At 44.9% G+C, this 20,364-nt stretch overlaps 1 protein-coding gene across 2 annotated transcripts in view; it reads right to left on the bottom strand.

Moving 5' to 3' along the window:
* FAM171A1 (family with sequence similarity 171 member A1) overlaps positions 1-19,863 on the bottom strand; it is an 87,581-nt gene extending 67,718 nt beyond the window's left edge. For both annotated transcript variants that reach the window (XM_082754878.1, XM_082754879.1), the window contains exon 1: positions 19,643-19,863. In XM_082754878.1, coding sequence (XP_082611004.1) covers positions 19,643-19,736 — 94 coding nt within the window. In that variant the 5' untranslated portion in view covers positions 19,737-19,863. The remainder of the gene's footprint in view (positions 1-19,642) is intronic.
* Positions 19,864-20,364: the final 501 nt, after the last annotated feature.

Below are 20,364 nucleotides of genomic sequence, written 5' to 3'. Positions count from 1 at the left end.
AAAATTTAAGACTTTTCTTCTATCCCCAATGCCCCCCTGCTCTTTTTTATTTTGTTAAAGGATAGATTACTAATTTTTTGTAAGTACCTGGATGCCTCATTAGGTCACAAAAAAAACGAGAGTCAAAAATCACACACTGACATACACTGAGATGCTGATAAAATCTACCATATAAAATGATTGATGTGTGATTGAGTAAGGTCATCTGCAGTTCAAAAACTAGGTATCAACAAACATAACAGAAACAAGAAATAAAGATTAATAATTCATTTATTATCTCCAGTCATCACACGTTGATGTTTAGATGATTATTCAGGGCCTGAAGCGCCTGTTTCCTCCTTTCTGGGAAAAGAGAAAAAAAAAAATTGAATGTGATGGAGTTGTGCCAGGTGGCACAAACAGACCTGAAGAGAATAAACACAGCCACACATGGCTTTGGGAAGCTCTGAGCTCAGGCAAGCAACAGCAACCTTCTCTGTACAGGCAAATAACATCCACTTCATATTATCCAGAAGAGTAAGGCAGCCTTTTGAACAGGACAAAACACTGTTGTTACAGCTACTTACCATGGATACAGGAGCGCAGGTGTATGAAGCTGTAAAATCACAAAGATCAGTAGCAGCTTAGCATGCTCATACCCATGCCACCTTGCTCCATCCCTCACCTGAGTATTATTGCTCTTCCAGAAGAACTGCAGTGCATTACTTGAGCATACGTGAACTCTGTCAGTGTAGACTGAGTCTCCATCTGGCTAATTTTGCCAATGATGCTTACAGGTTGTTGGTAAGGGGGAAAAAAAGGTCATCTGAACTGTATAACAGCAACCAAGAAATGCTGTAAGATCCTAGGCTGATTTTTCTGGATCTGGAAGGAGGGTATGATCACATCTTAACTGTGAGGAAGAAACAGTATAAGGAGTATGTTATAAAGCTGCTTATCAAGTAAGGTATAAACGTTAACAAATATGACACTACAAACTTCCACTACACTGTGGAAGCACAGTGCTACCACAGTTCACTGTATTTTAAATTCTACATAGCCAGAGTTATGGATAGACAGAGGCAGAGTTAAAACATTGTTCATGAAACACTTTAACCATTAAACACCCAAAATTTCTAGCAGCCCACCTTGTATCTTTACCACCCATGTTTTAACAAGGGCTATCAAAGCAGTAAAACTCCACTCAAAATAACCTGGCAGACTGCTGGCAACATCTTAGCCCCAGTATGGAATTAATAACCTGGAGGAAACAAGCGAGGCATGATTTCCAAGGAAGATATCTTTTAATGGATGAATAATTAGTAAAAGCTTGATAATTTTTCAAATACAAAACTCCTTCTACCCTTTCTGGTCTTATCAGTAGCAGCACCTTCCAGCTAAGCTCAACCAGGAAAAAGCTGTTTTGAATGTGGCATAATTATGCTATTATGTGTCAGTTTTTCCTCACATTCTTCTTCCTCATAAAGAAGACAGGGCCAGGCTATTCTCGGTGGTGCCAGTGCCAGGAGGAGAGGCAATGGGCACAAACTGAAGCAGAGGAGGTTCCTGCCGAGCTACAAACTACATAGTGATGGTAATGGGGCACTGGCACAAGTTGTATGGAGAGGCTGCGGAGTTTCCATTGCTGGAGATATTCAAAAGCCACCTGGACATGGTCCTGGTGTCCCTGCTTGAGGAGCATTGGACAAGTTGACCTTCACAGGTCTCCCCCAACCTCAGTCATTGTCTCGTTGTCTTCCTTGCCCCTCACAACTTGAATGTCTTCCTTTCCTCAAGCTGATGGTCATAAACTAACTTTGTCCCACCCTTCAATTTGCCTTGATACTAACTAAATCCAAGCCAGAGCAATTGCACGGAGGTATGTGCAAGTTGGAAAGCCAACTTTGTCTGAGACATGGAGAAAAAAAAAGATTTCTGCATTCATTTGGATAAGACCAGAGAAGGAAAGCACGAGGTATTATCAGGTTCATGCTAGCTTAATGCTACAGCTCAGTGACTTAAGTTCTCCTGAATTACCAACTGGAATTAAACACTTCCTTTTCCAAGCACTTGTGGCTCTGTACTGGTAAAGTGTTTTCTGCATCTTTTTTTGGCAGTGACTCTGTGTGTCCAATCTTTGGTTTATAAAGTACTTCCATTTTATTATTCCTGTGATTTTTCCCCCTGTGAGGGCATTTGTTCAAGTGCTAGGTTCACTGACCCAAACAATTCAAGCCACTTAGGAGCTCTGACCTAACTATTTTGGTTGCTGTTACAGACAAAAAGTATTGCTGCATTTGTTCGGGACGGTACAGAATTGTAAATGGTGGCATGCTCTGAAACATCTTCCGATACACCAATTGTGAAATCGAACAGAACTCAGTTTTAAGACGAGGTCTTAAAGACCGACAAAGAGCTCACATGGCACCTGCTGTAGGGTGACGATCCAGCCTGCTCCAGTCCCACACTCCTACACTTCCACTGGGCTTAGGATCCACATTCACAACTGCACTCCAAACATACTTACATCAAGCACACAGCTTAACACGTGGCTGCACTTCATGACCTCTCCCTGTCTACAAAGGGAGCCGTGGTCACATCACGCACGCCACCGGTAACGTCTGCAGGGACACGTTCCCAGATCCGATGGCAGAAGGGACGTGTGGTGTGACCCACAAGGTAACGCTGAGGAGTTTCACCTAGTTCCAAATCCTGTTCTGCGTGCAAGCACCCACACCAAAAAGGAGAAATCAGCCAGCAAATATTTGCTTTCCATATTGTGCAGGTAACAATCACCCTGCTCCAGGCTGAAAGCAAAGGAGACAAGGTGGTCTACACTATTAAAATGAAGCGGGAGGAGAAAAAAAAAAAAAAAAAAAAGGAAAAACACAACAGTAATCCAAAAATCAAGTTCAGCCTATTGCTGATGCCTTTAACAGCTTTCAGAAAGTCAAATAAACACAGATTACTAGCAAGGAAATCTGAAGTTTATGTAATACACAAAATCTTGAGACTATTACTGAAAGTTATGAAGTGCTCCAAAGACTACAAATGGTCCCCAAGGAAATGATTCTAAAATAATAATAATAAAAAAATTAACCAGAAATCACAAATTGCATTTGTTCTGGCATATGACCTGTATATTTCTTGGAATTAAATATCTGTCTTTTTATTAAAAACATCCCTGTCTGTTCATGCTGGGTTTAAAACACGAACAGAAGACATTTGCTAGATTAACACCCTTGCTATCATGTTAACTTTTTAAACAATCACACAATAAAAACTTAGCATCTGATTCTCATCAGTTCACGATGTAGTCCAAAGTTTTTCTTCTTCTTATATTAGCTTTATTTGTCACTCGATATAAAAAAAAAAAGACAGAAGGTAAAGAGTTAAAGCTGTTTGGCAGCTGTTACTTTCAACTCCTTTGGGTTTTATAATTTGCAGAGCATGTCAGTTCCTCCATCCTGCAACTTTTTTTTTTTTTTTTTAAAGCACCCAAGCAGAGGAATGTCACAGCCCTATCATCTGCCATGAGTACAACAGATATAATATAGCAGGGGACCTCTGCCTCTGAATCTGTCAATTGTAATAAATTATGGTATAGCCAGGAGCTGACTGAGGCCGAACAGACAGAGAAATCAAAACTAAGAGAGAGCGTGGAATTGGACATGACCTATATTGAAGTGATGTAAGTGGGTGAGCAGAACAGGATGATTTCCTAGAGGGAGAAAATATGCAGAGAGGAGGGACAAGGACAGAGCCTACCAGCACACTGAAGTGGAAGGGACAGATGAGTATAAAACCTTCAGTGCTCTTATAAAAAATAAGCGTTTTGAGAGCTGGTATTCAAGTACAAGGCACACCAGTTTTCTGTTAAAGTTGCTCAGAAAATAAAGACCGATGTTTGGTACTAAAATCCAGCCACAGTAAAATCAGAGCAAGAAGAAAACTCACCAGACAGTGTCAGCATCAGAACAACTGAAGGGCATGCAGCACACAACAGACTGTGTTTGAAGAGAATACCTATGACAGAATCTTTTGCAAACTAGCTTAAGAAAGAGAAACACTTGTTTATAATTCGTAAATAAAATAAAAGAAATAAATCTGCTTTTCCCATCAGAGTCTCTTTCCACACCTAGGTAGAAAGGCTATCTCATCACACACATGTTGCCTAGTGCTACATCAAGCCCCTGGACCTAGACAATTCAACACACCTTGGAGTGGAGAGTCCCTGTGCCAAAGAGAAGCTGACACTTAAAAAATTGCTATCCCATCATTCCGTAACTTCGCACTACCTTTGCTACCTCTAAAAGCACGCACTTCCATCAAACCCAAGCTGTCAGCAAGAACGAATGGACAGTGAACTACCCTCGGGCTCCTACCTGGTACCGCAGGGCAGTACCTCTGCAGCACTCACTCCTGAGCACGTCTCTTAGGTAAGTAAGGATGGGAAAATTCACCTCTTCCTGGTTTAGAACAAGCACCCAAATCCAGCAAGACCCACACGGATATCTTTCAAGCATCCTCTGCTATTTTGTTCACCTCTTCCAACTACTTGCATTTTCATACGAACTTTTTTCTGCGTTTCCACCTGGCTTGCTCTTCCCTACCACGCACTCGCAGCATGAAGGATTACAAAGCACAACTTGTGCTGTTCAGCTCCCTGTGCAGTGGGAAGAGGAAAACAAATGCAGCAACCTGACAGGTTACAGCTCAGTAGCCCCCTGGTCACAAGCTGAGGCCCTGATGCACTGCTGCTATTTACTAACAACGTAAGACCCAAAAAGCTGGAGTGGCAGTAGGTAGCGCAAGGCCAGCATCTGCCTCCCGCAAGCAGAGACCAGAACAAGGAGACATTTGTTCTGAACTCACACAGCACGGCAAAAACAACTGCACAGCAGCCACCATTCTCCTGAACAGAAGCCAACGGGATGATTTTATTTGATTTTGTTTTTAAATTTCCCCAAATGAGTTCAAAGAATCCTCGGAAGAATCGCTCTGTTCTTGTAATTATCGCATAGCTCCGCACGATCCGGATGCAGAGTTATTCAGGGAAAAAAAAAAAAAAAGCAAGCACCGGGGTTATGTTGAGTGCGAAGGAGCAGCAGTGCCCTGCCGCACCAGCCCAGGGCGAGAAGCTGCAGCTTAGGATCCTGAGCTGGCAGAAAGCCCACGCCACTGAGCTGTGGGCAACTTCCAGCTGGACCTTTTTCCCCAAAATCCAATTTCTGCACCACAGCTGTCAGCACCAAAAGTCAAAAAGACAGTGGCAGAAGATTCAGCCATTGCAGACATGTTCAGATGGGATGGATCAGAGCATCTACAAACTGTACGAAGAGATCAACGCTAGAGATCTGTCTCTCTCACCATGGATATTAAAAGTATCCACAGAATTCCCATTCTCTCATTAGACATATCTCTCATATATGATGCCTTTAATTGAGCATCTTGCCTTACATCAGGGCCATATAATCTTGGAAATAGGACTTCTTTTTTTCTTTGGTGACAATACCTCAATGCTAAACCACATGGTATCTAGCACAAAGCACCGCTGAGTCTGGAACGAGAAACAGAAATACACAAAATTCATCGGTTCTGGGCAAATACCCTACAAACTGACATCTTGAATCAGATATATCATAACTACCTCTTGACTCCTGCTTATCTTAATACAGATAGAAAGATACAAAGTAGGTCAGGTCTCTTTTTAGTAGTAAGCATATTTGTGTTTTTAGAAGGGATTATTTATGAAGGCACTATTGCAGAGTAAAGGATGAATTCTCTAGAGTTACTAGATGGAAAAAAAATAAGTGATATGGAAAAAAAAAAATCTAAGTGATATAGACTTAAATAAACATTAAAGCTTTAAAAAAAAAAAAAAAAAAACTATTGAAAACATGGAAGTCTAACATTAAAATCCACTGTTCCCGTGAAAGTTGAAAATTTGTAAGACCTGATAACAGTATGCAAATACCATGAAAACTGCAGGACGAGAAGACAAGAAGCCAGTAGTGCTTAATTAGAGGCCTCAGCTGATTGTTTCAAACGCTCAAACAAGGAAGCGCACACACTCATACACACAATTATTCACATGCCTTGTATATGCTAGCAAGGATTTATTTCAAATCTACTGCTATGAACAAGAGAGCACAAACACATCTGTATACATTTGCAAGCCAAAGCTGCTTTGAATAAAGCAAGGGAGCAGGAAAGAAAAGACGACAACTCCTGGCGTTATTAAAATAGCCACAGCGATCCAAGGACAAAATTTAAGCCAAGTATCCTGGATAACACATTAATTCCACAGAACAATGACCATGGACAGAAGACAATCACTTAAGTCGTTCAAAGCACAGGATACCCTACCACGAACACAGAGCTGAAAATGGTGGAAAATGCATTACATTTTTACTACCGTGAGGTAAGGCTTGATTCATACCATATGGCCTTACACGGCTAGCATGTGTGCGCGTCGGCACATGTGTGCACAAACGCCGAGGCCTCCAATCCACAGCTGTGTCCATCCCACTCTTCTAGAAGTGAGGAGAACACGTGAGGATTTGGGCAAACACAAAATCCATACTTTTTCAGGGCCATGCAGGAAAACCGTCCATCATGATTCACTGTTTTTGTCTCAGAAATCAGGTAACTAACACAAACCAAGATAACTTAAAGCATGAAGATAACACCTAATTATGTTTACATACTACACCACTTCTCTACAATGCTTAAAAACCAGTAAAACCTAACAACAATCAATCACACCAGTGCCTGAATAATTCATGATAAAGAAAAGGATCGATGGACTTATCATTAAGTTCTTTTCTTCTCCCCTATTCTGTTTAACGTGGTATAAAGCATACAGCAGTTTATTTGCCCCTTGGGCAAAAAGTCCCTGTTAACACAATATATGGCTACCTCATAAAACCGTATCTGAAGCCATCAGTCTGGGTTTAAACCAAAGAAATCTAAACCAAATATTATACTAGGACCACAGACAGCATTACTTACAAGATCAGTTAGTTACCAGCATATTTCTCTGAAATCAACGTTTGTTTGCACTGCCTCACTCTGAGATAAAATAATTGCTTCTTACAATATTTTCTTTACTGTTAACTACAAACAATCACTGACTTTCCAACAGCACCTTGGATTCAAGGTGTTTTGTTCCCCTGGTGCTTAAGAAGATGAAATGAGACTGATGTTACTAACAACATCAAGCTTGCAAGTTACGTTTGAAATACATATTTGTTCACATGACTGCTTTTGGAAATGTAGATTGTCTTCTGGTAGGCTGAAGTTAGTTTTAAAATTTAGCTCAATTCAATTGGGAGTGGGTAAGGGAAAGAGTAAGAGGAAAAGGAAGAAGGTTTTTAGTACTTGTAGCTGGAATCCATTCAGATTTCGCTTCCTACACTGGAAGTTTTACATGCCCACCTTATCATCGTTATGCTATTTTTTTCTTACTTTAATTAGACAGATTCAGAAACCAAGATCATCATCCATTTTGGGGACAAGTGACTCTGTGTCTACTTACAAAAAACAACCTCAAATTCGAACATCAGGATAGCAGCAATGGTCACCGAGGCGGCTACTGTCTGCCTTCCACACCTGCTGAACGCCAGCCCAGGCTGGGGAAGCTTCATTGCCCAGGGCCAGGCAGCTCCTGGCATTTCTGCTTACACTCACGCAAGCGTGACAAAGAAAAGCATGGAATGGCAAGAAAAAGGTGACGAAACCTGAAAATAATTTCGTGAGGGTCCTGCAGTAACTGCTGGCTGAATACCAGTAAATTCCTTAAACAGTCCCTGAACACTGAAGTAAAAGCAGCAGGAGTTAAGACCCTCAGTTCTTGTATGGCCTGGGTTTACTTCCCAGCCCTCACCTGGACAGTGTGCCATCTCCATCACTGTGCTTTCTCTGTACTCCTCAACTCATCTTCTGCACAAATTGAGTATCTTCCCCATCCTGTGGATAGAGTAAGCTCTTGAAGCAACAAGTGTTACTTCTATTTCAAAGTTATGCCCATTTATTAATACAAACTTTTATTTTACCACTCAACACACTGTAAGAACAATTTTGAGATGCAGCTGAGCAAGAGAAAGTGCTACTCCTTTTGGTGACCACAAATACCTTCTTCAAAACCTGTCCAAAGTGCTTCTGACTTAACAACATTTTGACTAACAAAGGTCAAAAAGACACATAATCAATGACCAGCCAGCAACCTGATCTTGTCATATACTATTTATGGTCAGCCCCCAGATCCACAAAGCTCTTTCACAATGGATTATTTAGAACACATCCTTATTAGCAGCTAATCTGAGTAACAGTAGACAGAGTGGCATAAAGTAACAGTGAATGTAAAAGCAATGAAAGTTTTGCCCACATCATGGTCAGGAAACACTGCTGTGCATTCACTCTTCCTCCAATTAAACACATAACTTCTTGTAAAAGCTAAAATCACCATGGTTTTGTAAAGCACAGGCATGCATGAACTGAAGAAACGTCACCTGAGAAGGAGTTTGGCCTGATTTGAGCTTCAGCTTTCCCACCATGCAGCCAGGCTCGGGGTAAGGGAAGACGACACTTGACCATTCTGAGTGGCTAACTGATGCAAGGCTTTTAATACTCGAATGCACCAGATATTAAAAAGCATCTTTGTTTATGTGCAATCACCCATGGTAAACAGATCCTCCACTGCTATGACTGAACCTACAGGACTATCATTTATTTATAAGAGTTTGATCTTGAGAGCTTACAATTACTTTTTTTTTTTTTTTTTTAATTTTTCTTCACCACAGAATAATTTCTGAAAGTTTGGGCTGCTCACTTAAATTATGCACTAAATGAACATATACAGTATTTTCTTGCACTAGGGTAAAAGCATTACCTTTCTACAACAGCATCAAAAAAAAAAAAAAAAAGGCTTGGCTCTGTTACCTAGCCCCTCACCTCTGAAAGCCCAAAGATTTGTCTGTGCTGAAGGTTAACGTGTGACATGACACAGCTTTGATCCTTTCTCTAAAGATGTCTGCTAAGTTGACTTCTGCAGCTATCTTTCTGCAACGACAGTAAATCATGCTTTAAAAAAAAGAAAAAAAGAAAAAAAAGAATGTTAATGAAAGATTAACTACACGCTCACAGGTAAAATTACTAATTAAAACAAGATCTCCAGTCAGATTTTTAACCCAGCTAAGGAGTGCCAAGCAGTTTTCACTGCGGTAAAGCTTCACAGAGCAGACAGCTATTCAGATCTGATGTAAAGAAGGAAGTTCTTATCTAATCAAATGTCTGGAAAAGCTAATGGTTTTCAGCATGAATTTTAGTACATGTAGGTTCTCTTCCTTCAACAACCGATATTTAAAAGTACTTTTACCAGCTTAATATTCTGAAGCCTGCTGCAGTTACAACCCAATAGCTTGCAGCAATAAGAAAATTTGAAATTCATCCCATCAGAAGCTCTCGCTCCTACTGCTTCAGACTGCTTGGAGCAAGTGTATTTTGTAATTTTCACACAGGCTGCTAACAACAACATTTACATCGACTGAGTCCAGTGCCATAATTCCCTCGAAAAAAGTTTTAACAAGCAGTATGCTAAAGAATGAAAACAACCACCCCGGTAAGAACAAAGAAAATCTTAACTTTTGAAGAAAATGAGCTTCTTCATATTAAAGTTTTAATAGCGGGGGGAGAGAAAAAAAAAAAAAAAAAACACAAAAAGTAACACTTCCCCCACACAGACACCCTGCAAAACAACAGAAATACAGCTCTCGTTTCAACCATCTGTGTTCCTGGCTCCTGTAAATCATACATCATGAACCCAGAGACTGCTGCAAAGTTAAGTTATTTGCCAGGACCTTGACTGCAGCACCACGGGCTGAAATAAGCTGAGTCGCAGGAACGCTCTGGGTGCTAACAGGAAAGCTAAAGGAGCAAGTATATTGCTGTGCTCCGCAGTGCCTGTCAACATTATTACCACAAGTAGCTCTTTAAACTACTGTAATATTTGTCCAGGTCAGCGTGCTGCTCAGCAGGTTTCCGAACTTGCCAGGAGCACGATTCAGGGCAGAGCAGAGGGAACAGCTCTCGCTGCCACCTCGGGCCGATGCCACCCCTTCTGCAAACACAACGCGGCGCCTGGGCGAGCTGTCGCCGGGCTGCCCAGCAGCACCTTCCCGTCCTCGTCTGCCTCACCCCCACAGCCCAGTGCTGTCTGCAGAGCTCCTGAACACGTTTCATGCCCTAGCATTGCCCACCCGACCCCAGCAGAAATGAAAAGCCGCCACACACGCTCCCTGAGCTTTCAGAGCTTCCTGCTGGTGTGAGGCAAAAGCCCTCCGAGCCTGTCAAGGTAGGAGAAGGCCAGGACGGGAACAGAAAGAAGAAGGGTAGGATAAGAAGTTTTCATGTCTTCTCTCTCAGCAGACACCCCAAAGGAGGAGCCATCAATGCAGAAACGCAATAACTAAGGAGAGCAAGGCGATTACCTGGAGGAAAGCGGGATTTGCTCTGGCCGACAGAGAGGTGTGAGAGGAGTGCCCAGCCGCTATCAGGCGCCAGGCAGTAATTGCACCAAATCACATACTTGGAGTTAGCTGATAAAAATTGCTCTATCAGGATGCTATGTTAAGCACCCAGACCTGCCCTCTGCCTTTCTTCCACCTTTCATTTGGCCAAAGAGCATCGTTTCCTCCCAGGCCGTGAGGGAGGGGCTGAGAGCAGAGCCAAGATGACTCGGGTGCTAACCCACGTTCCTCTACAACTGGTGGAAAAACTGGTGAGCGCTACGTACCGCGGTCACATCGGCTTAAACCATGGACAAAACTCTGCCGAAACAACCAGGCACGAAGTGAAGTAGCAGAGAGAACAACCTGTCCTGCTGCAGACAGACGGCTGCAAGCATCTCAAACCATCCATGAGTACATCCACGAGGCCATATGCACTGCCCCAAGCTCCAGTGCAGTTTTCTCAGTCTCCTGTGAGCAAATGAGTTATCCAGAAAGTCTTCATACCTTATTTTTTTGAGCAAAGAGGTGGTAAAAAACTTTCAACAGTTGTCTCACTTCTAAAACAGCTCACTTGCTAGAAGTTGTCCCCTGCTATTTACACTGTAGTCCTACAATCGATTTAATCCTGCAACAACTGGCACTGCTACCATGAAGCCCTCGTTTTCATTTACCAGCTCCTCTCAGCCCCTTCCTCTGCACCAGCAGCAGCATCTGTGTAACTCCCAGGGTATCTACCCGACTTGGGAAGTGATCCAGGTGAAAACTGACCCTGTGTGTACAAGCGTTTTCAGTGGGGTAACTTCCTCCACCTGATTTATCACCCAGCTACACAGATGCCAGTAAGAGAGAAAACAGACAAAGGTGAGAGTAACAATGCAGCTTAATCCAGAATAAATCAACTCTTGGGAACACAAAACTCATTAAAACTGTGGGGAAAAAAACAACATGGAGACAAGCCCAAACAACTCAGCAAGCCTCCTTACTTGCTTCTAAACCTTTCTTTTTGTTTATTTACCCTTGGGAGGAAAACACTTAAGACTCATAAACGTAACACTACAAAGACAAATGGTTTAGAAATGTAAAATAGTGCCGTAGACAACAACTGGTTTGAGCCTTGAGAAATGCATGGTAACCCAGCCAGGCAGGCCATGGGTGTGCTTTCATTCCTTCAGCAGTGGTTATGTGCAACGTACTCAGTAGCTCTTAAGCTCAGGGCAACAGCGTCCTGATGAGACTTCCAGTTATGATATCTAGGGGAGGATTCATCTGACTAAATGGGAGTGCAAAAAGCATTTCTGGGGAGTGCCCGGGCTGCTGGGCTATCAGCAGAGATCCCTACAGCCAGCGGATGCTGCAGCATGATTCATCTGACTCCGGGTGCTCGCCCTGGGTAGCAGCGACGACGCTCAGCTCCATTAGCTGGATAGATCAGATGGTTGTGTCTGCGGGAGGACTGCAGACGACTGACTAAGATGCAGATGCCTGAATGAGGCGAGATGCATCCCACCCAGGATGACAATTGCATGTCCTTTGCATGGGAAGTCATACGCTCATGCACCAAGTGAGAGATGAGATGTCTGGATCTCAACCTTTCACTTTGCACAAATGCCCAAGGCATAAGGTGGAGAGCAAGAGGGATAGATAAAACTGCCAATACATTTATTTCCTCCCAGCAACAGCCTAAATAAAGCATTTACATTTTTGTTTGTTTGTTTTTCTTTTTTTAAAATCAAGGAAGTCTCATCACTGGAGAAACACTTGTTGCCACGTTAGTATACAGCTTTGCTTCTAAAGGATAGAAGACGACAGCATTTTCAGTAATGGTGATCACCAATGTAGGATGAAACTGGGTGCTCCCAACATTGCTATCACCTCTAGAAACATCTCCAAGAAGAAGAAAGGCCTCTTTGTCTGTTTGTTTGTTTGTTTCCTTTTTGTTTTAAGCAAAGCAGGATTACCTTATAACTCTACCTCTTATTTACCTTGGCATTTACTGACTGTTAAATTAAGCTCCCTTTCCCTGTTAAACTTCGCTATTACATTACCCACACCTACCACTCGGTACAACAGTTCTCCATCACTTTTGCAGCTGGGATTTCTTGAAAAAAAATGGAAGCATTTTGCACTTTCCTGGATTCAGCTCTGTTGTTGCCCCCGTGCCAAAAGGATGCTGCTGCTTCCTTCCCTCGGCTTCCCCCACGTCCCCGCTTCCTCCCCGCTAACCACTGCTGCCACTGCGGCTCCTCAAAGTCTGCTTCCCATAAAGTGGGGAGGCTGAGGGTGGCCCCTGCGGAGTCACCCCAAGTCCAGCAAGGTTTATGCGGGCTCATCCCCATCCCTTACTTGCCTCACTATCTGCCACGCAACCAGCAAGCAGCACAGCTGAGCTTCCCACCGGTGCAGGTACAGGTTTCAGCTCACAGTGACAGGTTTCTGCTTCACCGCCTGGTGTACGAGGTGCACAGATAATGGATAAGGACAGGATTTCACCCACGGTGACAGCTTGTAGAACTGCAAAAACTAGCAGCGGGAACAATTAAAAGATAACTTCAATATTGGATTTCCAGAGGTGTTTTTGTGCCCTGCCTGCACTTAGACCACTTCTATTCTACATTGTATACTTTGCACTAACAGCAGCTCTGTTTAAATATACCCAACCCCCCACGCAGTCAGCACGGGAGCCAAATTTACAGATTATACTGTACATAAATTAATTTTCCTTTCAGATCATCTCTAAATTCATTGCTCTTCAAACAAGCGAAAAAGCAAAATGGGTATATCCGAAACAGAACATTTCACATTATTTGACCCACCGGCATTTCACAAGGAATGAAAAATGTAGCCTTGTGCTGAATCCTGCTTTCAAGGTCCCAGACTTGCCATATGTCAGATAGGATTCTGTGTTAATATTTTAAAGTGAAAGATTCAATGCATTTATTAAAAGCAAGAACAAATTACAGTATGTTCACATTCTTATGGCTCCGTAGTAACAAATGCATCCTTCCAGTTTCCAATAAAACTAAAGATGGTGCTCTGAAAAAGCATGTCTATAATGCTTATTACCCATGCACAACAAGCCAGATATTACATTAGCTGAAAACTTAATGTAAACCAGCTTACAGGAAAATGTTTCTGGAATTTCTGGAAAAAAAAAAAAAAAAAAAGGACTCAGTTCTCTTTGGTATTTCCTATAACAAAACGTTTTAGTGTATATGGCAGGTTCTAAAAAGCGCTGCTACAGGTAGGTTGGTTGGATTCCTTCCCCTCACAAAAACTTGTTGGAATAGACTAAGAAATTAAGATGTCCTTTCCCCCCCCAGGTAAATTAACGTAAAAATTTTTGTATTACTTGTTTGTTCTAGTAAATACAAGCCTCTTTACACAGGTTTCTTGTCTTCCTTACTTGTGCTGCCCGACAGGTATACAGCAAAACCCCCGAGACCTGCGGGAGACGCAGGACACCAACACCACAGCTCTCACAGAAGCTGCCTTTCTTCAGATCCAAAGGCGGAACTGATACATGCCGGTGCAAAGGGAAATTAATCCTACAAAAAGGGCCATACAAGGTAAACATCAGTGTCACAAAAAAAGAAGTACTGAAAACACACACCTTGACTTCAAGTTGCAGACATTTTGGAGGCTGTTTGATTTGCCTTTGGCTGACTGGAAACAGTAACTCTCTCCCTACATCACTGGTTCGAGGTAGATGACAATTGGATTGATCAAATGGACTGGAAAAATTACAAATACCTGCAAGCAGCATCACTTCCAACCACACTGCTACCCAGAAGCCAAGGCACGCACCCGTACTGTCACGCAGCAGCACAAGCTGCCCTGTGCATCCACCCTGGGGAGGCTGCTTTGTGGTGACAGATGAACTGCTGCTGGACAGGCAGTGAATCTCCTCCATGTGAGATGTTCACAGCTGCTGTGTAGAAGGCAGCATGCCCATTCCTTGTCATGGAGTTTAGTTTTGCCTTTAAGAAACGTGTGCTGGTTATTTGCATTATAATGTATTCCATCTTCTCTTTTGCTCCTGCCTTAGGAAATATAACTTCATAGGGAATGCCACCCTGTCCACGGCAGGGGGCTGGAACTGGATGGTGTTTAAGGTCCCTTCCAACCCAAACCATTCTGTGAAACGAATTCACTAGGAGAAGCTGGTGGGAATGGTCCTTAGCCCCCAGATTACACATTAAGTCTTCCTGCCATGAGTTTTGCTCTCATTTTTCTTCATACACCAAGACTGCTGGTAGTCATTGCTTATTTACAGGAGTACAGAACTAATCTGAAGTTTGTTCTAACAGCGGGCAGTGACATTCCTACCACTCAGTGCACCAAAATCACTGAAGATTTCTCAAGTTTTCCAATGACCCTGAAGGCACAACCCGCCCTCCATCCCCACACACATACACCGAGGCTTCTGTTAGGTACCGGGCATATGGTAAAATTGGATTTCATTGCTCCAAGAAACCTCTCCTGTAGAGAGGGGACTGCTATCTGAAACCCTTCACTCGGCCAGCAGTCGGCACAGAAAGCAGGCAACCCTAAAACTTTCACGAACCAGGTCTCATCCAGTCAGAGGTGTCGGTATAAGGTTAAAAACAAAAACAATTAAAAAAAAAAAAAAAAAACAAGAGAGGAAGGGAAAAGGTTGTTTTTCCCTGTGTATTAGGGAACACACGTGATTAACACCATCTCAAGGCTCAAGCAGACAAGTGGCACAGGGAAGCCAGCGTGGGAACTCGCCACCCCCTGACGAGCGCATACACGCGTGCTCCTAACTGCATGTACTGGACGCTGAACCACTCACTGCGAAGTAATACAAGCCAAAAAGGTGAACACAAACATTCGCCAGAAAGGCTGCAATTTTACACCATGCACTCACCAAGGCAATTGTTCATTTGGCCCAGCTCTCAGCATGCCATCTGCAAGCATTAGGAGTTTAAGGTAAACACAAAAAAGTTTAGCATTTTTCTTAATCTGATAACCAATGAAACCAACAGATACATCCCCCTCATTCAGATTTTACAATACCATTTAGCACTAAGCAAACAACTTGTTCCTCCTAAACTAAAACATCTTTTGTGCTGTTTCAGAGCAGTTTAGTTTCCACTCTTGTGAGTCCATTTGTGGTCTCAGTGAAATAATGTTTGCATTTGAAGGACATCGGTAATTTATGGCAGATTGAGAAGAGATGGTGCAGCAGTGCAAGATGAAAGAGATGACTGGTTTTACTTCATCTTAACTTTATCTACCATCACAGCTAGAACTGCAAGCCTGGCATAAGTGGCTTAAAAAGAAGCCAAGAACTTGAGGGTCTCTTCACTGCAGTTACTGAACCATCCAGAGAAGAAACCTTTCCAAAATGTCCAGCTGAAATGGCTGTGAAATTGGCTTTCACAGCACCAAGTAATGTAATGCCTGGTTGCACGCAGGCAAGCAGCACTCAAGCATCAATTTCCCTATCGCCCATGCACCCAGAGGGTGAAGATATTGTGGATTCTGACTAAGTTGTGACAGCTGAACTTTTATTCACCATCACGCTAGGAAAAAACAATCTGCCTGATCTTATCCCGTGGTTACAAAGTTGGGACAGCCTGAGCACACGCGTCTACCAGCAGAACAGTTCTTGAACTGGATGTTATTTATTATTCAAATGTGTTATTTTATTATTCAAAACTTCTTAGTTTTGAACAACTAACAAAGCATAAAGACCATGGAAGACATAAATTAAAACCTATATCCACTGCATCAGCTGAAAGCCATCCTGGGCTTCTGCACGACAACGTAATACTGGAGCAGTTCTTTTATGAGATCCTCCCTAGCATCCACGAATGAATCATCACCGCTTTCCACTGCAAAGCAAAGTTAAAAGCCAACAAAGAGATTGAACCCCTCTCAAATTACACTGATTTCTCTTGCATTCTGCCCGGGTTCCTGTCGCCTCCTCACATAACTCTTAAACTCCCACCTTGCCAAGGCTCCCAAAGTTTAAAAGGGGCTGCTCATGTGAAGAGGCTCATCGAGTATTTCAGCTGTACTCAGCCAAATCACCAACTGACAGTCAAAATCCAGCCTAAGGGGTTGTGGGTATTTTTGTTTGCTTGTGTTTTTTTTTAATATTATTTTTTTAAATTAAAATTTCTATACATTAATTTCAGTATACATTCAAACCAATTTAAGTTTCGAAATAAATAATAGAACATTTTCTAAAAAAATCAAATATAATTTAGTCCTGTTTGAAACACTGGCCAGGTTGTAAGCATGTGAGAGAAATCAGAGAGAACATCATATCAATCCTTAAAGTATTTTCCTGGAATTCTAACAACTTCATTGCTGGGGTGCTAAGGCCCAGTAATGACAAAAATGAATAACTCATCTGCATGGACTCTGGTGTACAAAAAAAAAAAAAAAAAAAAAAAAAAATTCTTCCACTTACTGACACTTACAGGTTACCTCTGTGACCTTCGGAGGCCACACTGTATCTGCATAATGAGCCAAATAAGGTAACAGCCTGCCAAAGTCATCCAATTTTCTAAATAGGGTGCTAAATGCGGAGCTTAATTACCAGTACTTTCCATATTCACCGATTATGTAACCAGCCTGCCTGAGCAGAATTTCAGGCTGGAATCGTCTGAACAGAAGGCCGAGAGCAGTGAGAAAGAGAAATGCTAGATGCAAAGACTCGCTCATCTTCCCTTCCTGAACCAGGACACCAGCTACATATCCCATGTTCAAATAGCTCCAACTCCGAGACATATTCACATTAACAGAGGAATGGAAAATCTTAACTATATGTCTCATCTAACCTATCCCACCACAGGGAGGATTCTGCCATAGTCTCTTGTAATCTGTCCAGTAATAAATGCTGCAGTTGAAGCAATTACTTCACAATAGCATCCTCTGGTTTTCTCACCTCCACCTTCATTCGGATCCCTTGGTACTCTAGTCTCTTCCCAGCCACAGGGGGTACATCCATTCAGAGGAAAGAATGTCATCTGCATGCATCCCTAAACTTTGGCAGTGGTGCTCTCTCTTCACCTGTAGCTAGAACTATCACCACGGTGCTAAAGGGCAGGAGGGAAAAAAACAGTTGGTTTAAGCTGTACAACCACTTAGCGCTTGCTGTGCTCAGCACACAAACAAGGAATGTGCGGGGTGCTAAAACACTTCCCCATCCCCATCCCCCTGATGTTCACACCTGATGGGTACACAAACAACAATTTTGCATCACAAGCTTTTTTAAAAGAGATTCACAGTAAATAGCTGGTAACTAATAATTACAGCTCATGCTTCAGTGCTAGATCAGCTCTACATAGCCATTTACCAATGCAGACATCCAAAGCTCACAATAAGAATTTGGGAAATAATGCTACCTATGAAAGCTGAGCTGCTCTTACACTGAAGATAAAATTAGACCGTTCCATCTACATCCAAATGTTCTCAACTCACTGACATAGCTGCTATTACTTAAATCATCAGCTAGCAGTTCTGATGGGAATGCAGCAGCTATGGAGACAAGTCTCTCCAAGATACACTGAGCTGAGCTTACAGTAGGAGGTAAGATCAACAGGACAGTTGAAAAGCATTAATTTTGCTGATACCTCACCATTCTCATCGTGCATACAACCGATTTCTCCTATGATACAGAAATTACAATAGAACTTCAGATACCACGTACTAGCTAGCATCAAGGGATAAACACAGGTCTTTTTCTCCCCATCTCACCTATCAGTAAACTCAATACAGTCCTGAGTTTAATGGCCCTTGAGTCATAGTTTAGTACTTATTTTGTAACAGCTGATGTTCTGTCCTTAAAAGAAGGACTGAATATGACATTGACATCAGATCGCCTAGCGTGGTAGGTTTTGCTACAAGATACCAGCACCTTTTGAATACTCTATATTAGCACAAGAGTCTACCTACAGCGTATACCATAACTATAACTATAAAAAAGTCAAAAAAATATTACTTCGAACGTATTCCTTCATTCCTTGTGGTAAGCATTGCTTACTGGGTCTTAATGAAGGGCAGGACAGGAAAGCTTATAGGAAACGGGACACAAGCACCCTCTTTACAAGATGCACTTCCATCCTACCGCAGAGGGAAGAAGGCCACTGAGCACAGCCACGGGGGCTGAGCTGGAGTAAGACCTCTTCCATCCCTGCTGGTGTGCGGCCACTTGACAGCGCAAGCTACGAGGCAACTGGCGATGCTGGAGATGCATTTAATCGTGGCACATCCAGGGCCTGGCACGTTCAGGACCAGCAGGTCGCCAGGTTTTCTGCTTTCTGACACAGTCCTGGTCGCACTGCTGCTGCAGGGCCCTTTTCCAGGCGCAGCGAGGAGCAGCTCTCCTGTCACACCACGCCGGGAGCCAGCAGGGCACGGAGCATCGCCTCCTACCCACCTGGCATCCACACGGGGTACAGGTTATGGGGCAGGTGCTGCTCCACGCCCTGCCCACGGGTACCTGCAAGGTGCAGGGCAGCACAACTGGGCCCAGGAGGACAGCGACTGCCACAGGGGCACCCCCACAGCACCCCGGGGTGCTGGGCTCTCGCCCCAGCGGGGCTCCTGCTCCCAGCCCAGAGGTGCTGGTGGGTGCCAAGCCATCAAATCGCCTTCCCCGGCTGCCCCAGCCCTCTGCACCGAACAAAAGGCCGGGATGAGGCCCCAAAACGTCCCTGCGGGGCCCGGCCAGCCCCGGGGGAAGGGGGCGAGCCCGCAGCACGGCGGCCCCACAGAAGGGGGGCGAGGAGCTGGAGCCAGGAGCCGGGCGCCCCCCAACCCCGGGCCCTGCGGCAGGAGGGCTGCCGGGGGGGATGGACGCAATGCAACAGCTCGGGAAGCGGGGAGGGAAGGAAGGAGAGAGGGAGGGAGAGAGGGAGGGAGGGAAGGAGCGAGGGGGCCGCACAATGAGGCCGGCGGCAGCCCCTGCCGCTAACAAAAGCTCCCCAGCCGCGGGGGTCGCACCGCGGGGCTGTCCCCGGGAGGGGGTCTCCCATCGCCCCCCCCCCTCCCAATTCCCCCCGATTTCTCCCCGGTCCCCCCCCACCGCCCAAGGCTGCTGGCACGATGCAGCCTCCAGCTCCGGGGAGCCGCGGCACAAAGCGGGCCGGTCCCGCCGCCCTCCTCCCCGCACCGACCTTGAGCCGCCTCGGGCGCCCCTAAGGTTTTGGTCACCGCCTTCCAGACGTTGCAGCCCAGCAGGCAGAGGAGAAGCGCCGCCGACCTGCTCATCGCCGCCGGGAGGGAAGCGAAGCGCCGCCGGAGCCGCTGCCCCGAGCAGGAGGAGGAGGAGGAGAAGGAGGAGGAGGAGGAGGAGGAGGAAGAGCCGCATCAGGGGCCGGCCCGCTCCGCGCCTCCCTCCATGTTGCCGGGCGCTGCCCCTCCTGCTTTCCCCGCCCGGCCGCCGCTGCCCCCGTCCCCCCCGGGCCGGGCGGGGAGGAGACGGGGGAAGGGCTCCGCGGCCCCGGCTGCCTGCGGGGGGGCACAGCGCTCCCTGCCGGCCCTGCCCCGCCGAGGGGGGCGGCCGGACGATGGGGGTCCCTCCGCCGAGCCCCGGAGCCCGGCCGTGCTTACCTGCCCCCGGGCTTCGTCCCCGCTATCCCCGCCGCCCCCCTGCCTCCCCTCGGCAGCCGCAAAATGGCCTCTGCCCGGCGGGGGGGGGGGGGGGGGGGGGGGGGACGAGGCGGGCGAGGGGCGCGGTGGCTCGCAGGGGCCTGCTCGCCTGTTGCAGGGCGAAAGCGGTGTTGGAAATAAAGGCTAGGGAGGGCGAAGGGCCAGCCGGGGCTGCGCTGCTGGGGCACACGGAATCGTTTCGTGGAAAGGGCCTTCAGAAATGGGGCAAGAAAGGAAGGGCGAGCGG

The sequence above is a fragment of the Aythya marila genome (genome assembly GCF_965140915.1).
Source record: "Aythya marila genome assembly, chromosome: 2".
NCBI lineage: Eukaryota > Metazoa > Chordata > Aves > Anseriformes > Anatidae > Aythya > Aythya marila.
The sequence above is the reverse complement of the archived record's forward strand: the minus strand, read 5'-3'. Positions and strand labels throughout refer to the sequence as shown.